The 11,386-nt window shown below is 50.9% G+C and overlaps 5 protein-coding genes across 5 annotated transcripts; 1 reads left to right on the forward strand and 4 right to left on the reverse strand.

Annotated features, from left to right (window-relative positions):
• Positions 1 to 66: 66 nt before the first annotated feature.
• On the forward strand, positions 67 to 2,679 carry BZA70DRAFT_238758 (ADC synthase; the record flags this gene model as incomplete). Its single annotated transcript, XM_064910461.1, has 3 exons — positions 67 to 894; positions 997 to 1,370; positions 1,425 to 2,679. 3 exons carry the CDS (start codon positions 67 to 69, stop codon positions 2,677 to 2,679), a joined length of 2,457 nt encoding a protein of 818 aa, XP_064768102.1.
• A 181-nt stretch (positions 2,680 to 2,860) lies between these two features.
• Positions 2,861 to 3,245, reverse strand: BZA70DRAFT_238637 (ubiquitin-related domain-containing protein; the record flags this gene model as incomplete). The annotated part of the gene is made up of 3 exons (XM_064910453.1): positions 2,861 to 2,948; positions 3,031 to 3,113; positions 3,213 to 3,245. Coding segments are annotated over 3 exons (204 nt in total), but the record flags the coding sequence as incomplete, so codon positions are not given.
• A 1,500-nt stretch (positions 3,246 to 4,745) lies between these two features.
• BZA70DRAFT_267610 (glycoside hydrolase superfamily) lies at positions 4,746 to 7,200 on the reverse strand (the record flags this gene model as incomplete). Its single annotated transcript, XM_064911116.1, has 3 exons — positions 4,746 to 6,730; positions 6,838 to 7,023; positions 7,110 to 7,200. 3 exons carry the CDS (start codon positions 7,198 to 7,200, stop codon positions 4,746 to 4,748), a joined length of 2,262 nt encoding a protein of 753 aa, XP_064768104.1.
• A 1,226-nt stretch (positions 7,201 to 8,426) lies between these two features.
• On the reverse strand, positions 8,427 to 10,071 carry BZA70DRAFT_172500 (MBA1-like protein-domain-containing protein). The gene is made up of 6 exons (XM_064909870.1): positions 9,678 to 10,071; positions 9,500 to 9,608; positions 9,315 to 9,416; positions 9,034 to 9,247; positions 8,825 to 8,957; positions 8,427 to 8,735 (listed from the first exon to the last, which is right to left on the reverse strand). Exons 1-6 carry the CDS (start codon positions 9,910 to 9,912, stop codon positions 8,620 to 8,622), a joined length of 909 nt encoding a protein of 302 aa, XP_064768105.1. The 5' UTR covers positions 9,913 to 10,071; the 3' UTR covers positions 8,427 to 8,619.
• Positions 10,072 to 11,355, reverse strand: BZA70DRAFT_172495 (uncharacterized protein). Its single transcript, XM_064909869.1, has 3 exons — positions 10,954 to 11,355; positions 10,594 to 10,884; positions 10,072 to 10,533 (listed from the first exon to the last, which is right to left on the reverse strand). Exons 1-3 carry the CDS (start codon positions 11,269 to 11,271, stop codon positions 10,231 to 10,233), a joined length of 912 nt encoding a protein of 303 aa, XP_064768106.1. The 5' UTR covers positions 11,272 to 11,355; the 3' UTR covers positions 10,072 to 10,230.
• Positions 11,356 to 11,386: the final 31 nt, after the last annotated feature.

Raw genomic sequence — 11,386 nt, forward strand, 5'->3', positions numbered from 1 at the left:
ATATCCGATGACTGTTTTATGCTCCCTGCCGCTATATAGACCTACACAGCTTTAAAGACCCGAGCGATGGAGGCGACCGCGCAGCAGCGGCGGCGGCTGTACCGGATCCTGCTGATCGACTCCCACGACTCGTTCACTTTCAACCTCGTCTCTCTCTTCAGCGACCTCTCGATCCGACCGCAGATCACCGTGATTACGAGCGACAAATTGTTGTTGGTATCGTCCGATCTTTTGCTTGCGCTCGTTCTCCGCTTCGATGCAGTGGTCATCGGGCCTGGGCCTGGAACCCCCGTGCGGACCGCGACGCTCGGCGACTCTGATATGGGCGGCATTCCTCGCGTATGGGAAACGATCAAATCCGCCTCGCGAACATGCGAGCTCATTATCCCGCCACCGGTCGTCATAGGTATCTGTCTCGGTTTCCAGTGGATGCTTCTCGACAACGGTCACCGCGTCGTGCGTCTTCCCAAGCCTCGGCACGGGCTCGTCTCGGTGCTCGACGTGTGCGAGCAGGGCAAGTCAGACATGTTTTCCGGGCTCGACGATAAGCCGATCGAGTGTGTGAGGTATCACTCGCTGCATGTGGTGTACGATCCTAAGGTCGCCGGTAACGACGATTACATCCCGCTGGCGTGGTCGAGCGACTGCCACGAGGAGGGCGAGAAAGTGTTGATGGCGGCGCGGCATCGCAGGCTTCCATACTGGGCAATGCAATACCATCCTGAATCTATCTGCTCAGAGTACGGGTCCGAGGTATTTGAGAATATATTCAGCCTCTCGGCCGAACACACCTCTTCCCGCAGAGCGTTCATCGATCACTTCCTCTCACCCACAGTGGAGCCACAGCAAGCGCCACCGCAGCCGCAGCTACATCTACGGACACGCATATTAGCGGTGCAAGACCAACTCGACCAATTCATCGACTCAAACGACTACAAATGCCGCTCCTTGGTCCGCAACTGCAGCCGCCCGCTTGCGTTGCAATTTAGTGCTCAGGAGGACGACGTACCCTTGACGCGGCATCTGCGGCAGGCACACTATGCCCTTCCCGCAGACCTCGACGTGTCAGAATTCGTGGTGACGTTTTGTGAATATCTTCACCGCGAGTTCGGCGAGTACGCGCTGCTGGACTCTGCGGCGGCGCCGGGGCAATGGACATACATCTGCTGCAAGAACGATACCACCAAGAACTTCACGTACTTCATCCCCGACGACTTCATGACCGTCGAACAGTTTGACAAAAAGAACCAGCGGCAAACCTACAGAGTCAAAGACATCGACGACGTATGGGAAATCCTGGCCGCGACCATGGACGTCACGATCGACTCTTTCACAGACACCCTTTCGAGCAAAACGATCCCAATCTCGCAGTACATGGCCGACGTTCGCGGAGACCGCAAAACCACAGGCCTTCACTCGCCGAGATATCCTACCTTCTTTGGTGGCATGGTCGGCTACGTATCCTACGAAGCCGGCGTCGTTGACGGTCTCGGCCTGAGCGTTGAGCGCGAGTCCGACGCTAGCGTGCCGGACATCGACCTCACGTATTACGAGCGCACGCTGGCTATCGATCTCGAGCGCAAAATTCTTTACACTCAAAGCATTGAGGTTGGTGACGGATATGATAGCCACGGAACTACACGTGACTGGGAACAAAAAGTTCAGGCGCTTTCTCTGGCGGCGATCGAAAATGTGAGGGCGACTCGTGCAGAGACCGAGACAAGCTCCGACAGCGGAGCTAGTACCGGCAGCATCACGGACCAGAGACGAAGGGTTCCCAAGGCCGTGCGCCTACCCGTCGCGGACGACTACCGAGCAAAGATCGACCAGGCACAAGGTTACCTCGCGAGCGGGGACTCGTACGAACTCTGTGTTACGGACCAGACGATAATCACCGAGAACCCCGGCGTCGCCGATGCGGCAGACAACATCACGCCTGCGCTCGCGGACGAACTGGAATCGGCCTGGTGGCTTTACAAGCACATGCGCGAGCAAAGCCCCTCGCCATACGCAATGTTCTACAGCTCGAGCGCGACGACCTTGCTCGGCATGTCGCCCGAGCGGTTCCTCTTTTGGGACGACAACCTGCAGTCCTGCGAGCTGCGTCCGATCAAAGGCACAGTCAAGAACGACGGCCACGAGACGCTCGCGAGCGCGACGCGCAAACTCAGCACGCCCAAGGAACGCGCAGAGAACCTGATGATCGTCGACCTCATCCGGCACGACCTCGCGCACTTTTGCAACTCGGTCAAGGTCTCGAAGCTGATGGGCGTCGAGACTTACAAAACAGTCTACCAGCTCGTGTCCGCCATCCAGGGCACCGACTTCCGCCCGGGCGTGAGCGGCATCGACGTCCTCCGCGGCTGCCTCCCGCCAGGCTCGATGACCGGCGCGCCCAAACGCCGCAGCGTCGAGCTGCTGCAGCAAATCGAGGGCCACCGCCGACGCGGCGTGTACTCCGGCGTGAGCGGGTACTGGAGCGTGCTTGGCTTCGGCGACTGGAGCGTCGTGATCAGGTCGGCGTTCAGCGTCGGCGGATGCAGGGCTGGACGGGAGCGGGAGTGGAGAATCGGAGCTGGAGGCGCGATCACGGCGCTCAGCGATCGCGATGGGGAGTGGGAGGAGATGTGCGTCAAGTTGCAGAGCGCGATGAGGGCGTTTCCAAATGCTGAGCAGTAACCGCTTGCTTAGGAAGGCTTTCTTTGTGCTGGCATTATATATATATTTTCACTACCGCACTGTACATACGCATTTTTTACCATCTAGCATATTCATAATTAATGAGCTACTGTATATATATTTGATTGCTAGTTCATCTAGAAGAATACATCAAAGAAAAGACATCCTTCAAAGCATCTGTTTACATACGACCTCCTCTAAGCGCCAGCACCAAATGCAGCGTAGCACCACCTTCCAGACCGTAGAAGTTTGCCGGTTTATCGTCGGCCCTGTGGTGATTTGATTGTTAGCATACTTGTTTCTTTGCCTCATATTTCAGTTTTTGCAATGGGGTTTGAGGTAGAAGCTTACATCTGCTTTCCTCCGTAAATCAATCGCTGCTGAGATGGCGGGATTCCCTCTTTTTCTTCAACACGCTCCTTGATTCTCGAAACCTAGACAAAAGCATGTCATTAGAGCTGTTCAAATAATAAAACAAAACAAGCTGGAAACGCCGAATTCAAAGAAGAAACACAGCGAGAGGGTAAATTTACCAAATCAGTGGGTTCGATATCCAATTCGATCTGAACATATCGATTGGTAAGTGACTATCCGTAGCTACAAAAGATAGCAACCGCATAACATGATGCGAAACTCATACCTCCTTTCCAGTAAGTGTCTAAACGATCACGATATTAGCATGTGCTCGCATACGGCTATCCTTCTCCCTCCCCAGTTTCGAGTCATAGACTGATGTGATCTCGCAAAAGGGAAGACACAAAGGAAGAAATAAATCAAAGATTGAATGCAACGAATCTTTGACGTACCTTGACTTTAATCAGCATGTTTAGCGATCTTTATGATGTGAATGTCTCGCGAAATGTAATTGATGTTTCGTTAAACGCGCGTGGTCTGGCGATGGGAGTGCAAAGTACTGCAAACTAGACAAGCCACAAGGCGTTGTTAGCATATCCCGCTGTCGTTCTGATAAGAGATCCTGTAGATGATGCGGTGTATTCTGAACAGAGCAAGATAGAAGGCCAGAGTCGGCGATAATATCTCCTATTTAAGCCTCTTCGTGAGGTGCTATAGCACGGTCTGATTCGGACCCAGACACAGCCCGTGCTCCCTCCAAGCATGTCATCCCTCTGTCCATACCCGTGATATCACGCAAATCCGGCCAATTAGCTACTTCGCAAGATAGGTATGGCCACGGTCTGATATAGCGAGCTTCAGAGCGCCGGTGCACATCGTCGCAACTGCCTCCTCCCTCGGTCTGAACCCAACACTGTCCCGCACCATCCAACCCCTCAAATCCGCAGAAAAAGAAAACAAGAAAGATCAAATATACATACTCCTCAAACAAATAAGTAACTCTAGTAACGAAACCGAAGAGAATATAGATACAGACTCGAAATCCGTGTACTCAATTATAACAATTCCGTATCGTGGGGTCCTGGGCTTCCATAGCTGCGTCACCCGGTCTTTCAATATAATTGCACTAACCCCGTTGATTGCTGTAAGCTCTACGCCGCAGTGCTATTTCCCAAACGGGGAATTACTAGGCTCTTTACCGGTCGTGAAGCGAATTTTTGTAATAGATTTTTTATTATTTCTCACAAAATCTCTGTACAGGTATCCGCATTAAATATTAAACCAACCCGGAACTCGATATCAAAACACAATTCAAAACAAAACAGTAGCACTAGTAAATATAGAAAATAATTATACAATATATATAACACAAGACATAGCACTCTCGGAAAAACATTCTGGTTGAGCTTGTTGTTCCAGAGAAGTGCCGAGTTGGAGAGAGTAGGTTGTGCGTCAGACCAGATGACTGCCAAACCGTAGAGGAGTAGGGGGGAGGAGGGATAGAGAGGGACAATAAAAATACACTTTCCAAATCAAATATCAAAACATCTCGCGAATCTTCTTCGTGATTAGACAAGCTTGTACCAAACAGTTAAGAAAGAAAGATCTCAGTTCATGGAACTAGTGACTTTCTTTCTTGCTGTCGTGGTTTGTCCGATTGTCGTTACCGAGCAGAGATTTATTCTAAAAGCTCTATGATTCCTAGATGAGTATTAAATGTTAGCGAACTGCGAAATTCCATATTCAAAAAAACATTGCAAAAGGAACTTACCAAATGACTGCTCGACTTCGTATGGTCCAAGACTCTTCCATAGATCATCGTAAACCGTGAAAATGACGATATTGCCAGCAGATTCCTCGAGAATGTTCTTGATGGCAATCCGCTGGTTCGCCGGCGACGGCACGTTGTTGTAGTTTGTCAGTCCCGAGCTCGGGTATCCGGTCTCGGTAATGAAGACTTCCTTGTCGTTGCAGGCCGCTTTCGTCACCGTGATCTGGCCCTTGTTGAAAGTACCAGCGGTCTCGGGCGTCGCGGACGAGTCAAAGTAAGGGTGCGAGTTGATCGCGACAAGGTCGAGGGAGTCGGACTGGCACAGAGTCGGGTTGTCAATGAACGAGCTCGGTGACTCGGCGGTCGTGATCGGGCCGGTATATCCCGCGTCGCGCAAGAGCGTGCGGACGGAAGTGATCTTCGTCAGCAGGTCGTCGGCGGTCACGTATCCGTTCTGGACGGCCTCGTTTCCAATGATAATCATCTCAACCATGTCCCAGTTGTCATCGGTCGAACCCCACTCAATCACCTCGTCGACACCATCATCAATAACATCGACTCCAGTTCCATCAAACCAAAAGCCCTGGAGCACGTTCAGTCCATATGTCGAGAGCTGGGTCTCGATCGTCGTCATCGAGTTGCAGTCGGTGCCGTACACGCGGATGCGGGTGATGCCCTTGGACTGGATCAGCTTAAAATCGGTCGCAACTTCGGAGCTGGTCTTGCAGCTACCGTCGTCGTTGTAGGGACTGTATGTGATGGCGTAGGGGATGATGGTCGAAACTGGAGTCGACGAGCTCGAGGATGTGCTGTCGGTTGAGCTTGATGTAGACGTAGACTCGGTCGATGTGGAAGTAGCAGTGGTCTCGGTGGTAGCAGCCGCTGATGTGGTTGACGACGAAGTCGAGGATGTCGAGGATGTCGATGAGGTCGAGGTCGCAAAAGTGGATGCCGAAGTCGAGGTCGAGGTCGAGGACGAAGACGAGGAAGTGGTAGTCAATGACGACGTCGACGATTCAGTGGCAAAAGGAGTCAAAGTCGAAGACGCGGAGGTAGTCGTAGACGAGAGATCCTCGGTCAAAGTAGTCCACCACCAGGTGATCGTAGTCGTGATATACGAAGTGTAAGTCGTCGTCGACTCGGTCGTCGACTCATCACTCGAGGTTGACGAGTCGGACGAAGAAGGAATCGTGGTCACGGTCGCTGCAGAGCTGGTGGTCGTGGGAGAAGAGGTGGTGGAAGAGGAAGAGGAAGTAGACGACGACGACGAAGACGAAGACGAGGAGGTCGTGGAGGCCGGAACCGAAGTCGCTGAGGACGAGGGAGAAGCCACGGCAGACGACGATGTAGTCAAGTTGCTTGAAGTGGTGGAGGAAGAGGTCGATGAGGAAGAAGTCGACGAGGACGAAGAGCTTGAGCTGGAGCTGGAGCTAGAATCGGAGCTTGTGCTAGAGCTAGAGCTGGTGGTAGAGCTAGAGCTAGAGCTAGAGCTAGAGCTAGAGCTAGAGCTAGGAGGCGTCTCAAAAGACGAAGTCGAGGACGTGGATGAGGTCGAGGTCAAATCATCGGTAGAGGATGAAGAGGACGTGGTCGAGCTCGCATAATCGGTAGACGACGAAGACGAAGACGAAGTGGTCGGAATCGCAGCATCAGGAGTGGTAGTAGTCGAGGACGAGCTCTCAGAAGTCGACTCAGTAGAAGAAGAGCTGGTCTCGGTAGAAGTGGTAGAAGGAGCAGTCGTAGTCAAAGACAGGGAAGAGCTCGTTTCGGTAGTAGCCGCAGAAGTGGTAGTCGAAGACGCCAAGGTTGAAGTGCTGCTAGGAGTCGAAGAAGACGAGGTCGAGGTAGTGCCTGCACCGGCAACCACGACAACGACGCTGGTGGTAGACGCGTCGACTACGTCGACAATCGTGGAAGTAGAGGCAGCTGTACGCAGATGAGGTTAGCAGGTGTGTTTGACGCGCGGGTCGGCTCATCTCGCCTATCCGCGCTAGTAACCAATATAATCAAAGTGTTAATATATATGCACTTACCCGCAGCGGCAGTAGTGGAGGCACCGACAACATCGTCAGTGGTGAGAATGAGGATCTCTTCGGTGACCACCTGAGTAGTGGTGACGGTTCCGACAACGACCTCGGTGGTGTAGGTAGTGAACGAAGTGAGCGTGGTGTAAGTCGCGGGAGCATCGACGGTGGTGTAAATCGTTATAGCAGGAAGAGCTGTGGTGAGAACATGAACAAGGTCAGCTGAATGCTCAACTCAAAAAGATTGCGCGCCAATTGACGACCAATATCAAAACACATACCAGCAGAGCTAACCAGAGTCGGAGAAACAAGGAAAGCAAGAACAAGGACCAGGGTGCCAAAGATAGGCTGGAATGAAAACGAGAGACGCATGATGTTGTTGCAAAAGAGTGTGGGAGTCTGGAATATTGGCTCGATAGTGCGCTTGACTTGCGGCAGCGACCAGGGTAGCGATGTCTGGAACGCAGGACAGATTGCAGATAGATGGACGTGTGGACACCAAGGGAGACGGAAATTGAAGGGTCGAAGGGGAAAAGGGGTATTAATACAAGTTGAGGCCTCAGGCAGATGAAGCCATATACGGCGAAGGGACACAAAGGCGAAAGAAACCGGAATCCGGATTTCGGATTCGTTCCAAGATTTCTCAACCTAAATCAACGGCGCAAGGGCGACCCCCGGTACCGGATACCGTGGATTGGTGCCTGGGTCGGTGTAAACCGACTGACCAGAGTCCAGTACCAAACAAAAGTGAGTACGCACAGAATGCCATTGTGTTTGCCACTATTATTGAAAAGATGGCGGGCTGGCGGGCTAAATGCGGGTGGAGAACCAAAGTCAGATCGAATCAGTGCCACGAAGGGGACGGACCACCGTAGAAAGTCGGTATGAGGCAGTGAAAACACAGTCGCCCGACGGATTGGGATCAAAACCTCGCCACCTCTTCATGTACCGGAAAACTGTAGGAAGCAAGGGCTGCGGCGTAGAACGCGGATGGCAAGGAGGCTGGCTGTCGAGGACGAAATGAGACAACGGTGCGGCTCAAAGCGTTGCATGAGCCACAGGGCCTGCACAGCACCGCCACAGCTCAATGGCTGCGTTTAGCAGTCTGCCCAGCCTCGCGCCCTTAACTGGCAGCCAGCCATCTCGCTAAACCGGTCGACTTGACAGTTTCCCCAGGATGTACGCCCAATATGGTCTACGCAGGGTTCTATTTTAATCGCGTCCGCGTAAGCAGGGTCCCTATGGTCAATGGGGAGAAAAGACCATGATGTCACTTGTACGGATCCAGAGAGACATATTCTGGTGGCAATTTTGTGAAACAGAAGTGGTCTTCTAGAAGCAGGTGTGATAAATGGAATATAATTACTTGAGACAGGATAGAAATACTTGATGGTTGGGAAGCCCATATTATATCAGAGAGCTTTTAAACCTGTCTGAGACAGCTCTGGGTGGCCCTCAGACATTGTGAAAGCCGGTCGCTGGACGCCAGACACTGGTCTCTGGACGCCGGCCGCCGTGCGGCATGTCTTGAAGATACCAAAGCTGAGAACTCCGAGATTTCGAGGGCGTTGCACCGGCACTTGGCCGAAAGCCAAGCTAGTGAACTAGATCCATTTCATTTATTCCGAGATCATAGCAGATCTATTCGGCGGCTCACTACTGCACTCTCGACTTAAATTATTAGTTATATCTTAGATCATCATATTTACACTGTAGCTCCCCGGCTCTCTCCACATCTTTACTTGTATATCCCAACTTATATACATTTGGCTCTTCTAATTCTGGTCACATCTAGTCGTACTTCACCGGTGCCGGCTTCTTACGGAAGATGTCTCCCTTCTCCTTCATGGATGCCGCCAGCACGGCCTGATCCGTGCGGATCGTGGGCAATGGCTTCAACAGCGAGGCTAGAATTAACAGTCATAGTCAGCAGTCATATTCTCCCGTGATTCACCAAGGTGAAAATAAATCGTGAAAGGCAGGATCGGTAGCATACATTCGAATACAGTGCCCGAGACTGTCATTTCGCCGGTAACGATATTTAGAGTGAATACCATGTAATCGAGAACCTTTTTCTGCTCGGTCTTAGGAGGCACATTGGCGTTTTTCTTATATCTCATCTCCAATTTCTACCACACGAAACCAGCATAAAGTCAGCATTTGGCGAGACATAGTTTGGTCTTCATAAAGAGACACAGATCCTACCTGAATAGTGTGGAACCGATACGTAAGCTGAACCATCTCCACAGGCTGTCCGTTCTGGAGATCAAGAGGCGCGACATCAATCAGCCTAGTTGGTTCAACAAAATCCACCAGGTCCCAAGTAAGCTTCCAGTTCGCGTCCATGTTCTTAACGCGTTCTTTTAATTGTGCGTGGACGTAAATCGAGCTCATGTTGTCGATCTTGCCGAGCTCTCGGCTAGATTCAAAAAATCGAGTTAGTTCATTGAAGTCAAGCAATAGAGAATTGTTAATGGATAACCTACTTGGCGAATGCCTTGTTAATCGCGATATAAGTCGACGTAGCATCTTGCTTCCATTCCTTGAGATGAGGTTTGTGCTTGTATTTAATTCTCAGCAGTCCCAAGCTAAAATAATAGGAATATGTCAGAATGCCATTTCAATCTAGGAAAATTGACACAGTGCCTCCAGGAGCCAAGCAGGTGCTTACCGGATTACCATTTTTCCAAACCAAAGTGCCCCTCTAAATTTATCTCTAAAAAAAAGCTTTGGGTGCTTCAATCCTGGTTTATTCTCTCCCGTTGGAGGAATATACTCATCTAGAAACCGGAAAAAACGGTGTGTTAGCCCCGAGATAAAGCACTGATGCTCGTTGGTAGTGTACGTACTATGCGCGACTCCGATCATAGACATGCTGGGGCGTGCTGCCACCTCCTTCGCTTCGTCGGCATAGCCTCTAGCGGAAACCCAACTCCGCAAAGAAGATCCAGTTTGTCCCCATGACAGACTGCTGATTCGCGGACCTGCGGCAAGCAAGGCGATCGATTGCTGGCCTATCCGTGACCGACCAGCGAGAAACGCTGCCGTCGACGAGGTCGTCATCGATGCATGCGCAAAACCCATTGTCGTATGCAAACCCCTCTATTAAGATGGTGCGTAAAAGTATCAAAAGACTGAAACCAAAGGTGGTCTATATTGACCGATAGAGACTGTCGTTCGAGGATGATGGCTCTCGGGGTGTTACCGTGAGCATTCAATTTTCGTGAGAACAGATTCCGGGCGACAATTTTCACTTTCCGTGCGGCGCGCTTCCTCGCTGCTACGAAGACGAAGAGACTGTCAACTACCATATTCTGTTCTATAGCTTTGACTCATACAGAACTCCAGGCAAAACAATGCACGATTTTACTATAATACACACTTATATACAACTAGAGCCTCTCATGAATGGCCCTTCTCAAACACCCTGACTCCCGACAAATTACCTTCGCCTACAAAATAATGATACTCGCCCTCGTCGATACTGGGCGCTTTTCCGTCTCCCGAAGGCTGGCCGCCTTTGGTTATCCGAATCACCCCCGTGACATCCTTTGCATATCCAGAGTCTAGCGACCGGATGCTGAAGACTGCCGAGGCGCGGTTCAAGAGCGAAAAGAAAAGCGCTTCTTGGCCCTGAGAAAGAGATGTAGCTCCGCGTAGGACAGCGTTCGAACCAGAGACAGAAATCACCGATATACCGGCAATCTATATTCACCCGTTAGCTTTGTTGTGTGCAGATGGCTAGTTTGAATGAACATTTCCTACCTCTTGTAAGTCACTCACAAAGTCGAGAATCTCCTGTACAGGCCAGATTCCAAGAACATGAAGCATCTCGATCCCTTCAACAATCACCATCGGTCTGTAAGAGGTCGTCTTCGAGAGCCCTGCTACAGCATTTGCGATCTGCTGAATCCATTTATCTTTGTTCTCCGCGCGTAAATATAGCTCTGGTCTTGACTCTGAGGCGGCAGCAGGTGGTAAATCGCAAACCAATTTTGAGAAGCCATCAATGTAGAGGAATGATTTTTTCTGGATCAAACTCGATACGTCGACGCCCTGTCAAGGATTCCTCAAAGTTAGACATATTCCACATTCACAATAAATAATCTGTGCAGGACAACTCACTGTTTTCTTAAAACTCCGAGCATAAAACTGAAACTCTTGAACAAACGACAGAAAAACCACCGGAGCTCTCCAATGCCTATCCCCGCCTGCGCCTGTCTCCCCTCCTCCTCCTAAACTATCTGCCCGCCGTCCTATACTCCTTCCCGTACTATTTCCAATACATGATCTCGCGAAATGCTGTAGTAACCAAGAGGCATTTGTTTCCAGCGATGCTGTGATGAGCAATAACTGCGAGTCGTCGCCCTGATCTGGGGAGGCTGCTGGTACTGGAAGGTATTTGCCGTCGAACACGCGGAGAAGATCAGATGAGATTGACATGCTCTTTAAGTATTCACCTCGTATTGAAAATAGAGCCTCTTTGATCTCATGCCAAATTAAAATCCCGGCTCAGAAGTGCAAGAGTAGTTAATATTTTGTCTTTGAAATTTTAAGC

This window comes from Myxozyma melibiosi (assembly GCF_037950935.1).
Source record: "Myxozyma melibiosi strain Phaff 52-87 chromosome Unknown BZA70scaffold_6, whole genome shotgun sequence".
NCBI classification, from domain to species: domain Eukaryota; kingdom Fungi; phylum Ascomycota; class Lipomycetes; order Lipomycetales; family Lipomycetaceae; genus Myxozyma; species Myxozyma melibiosi.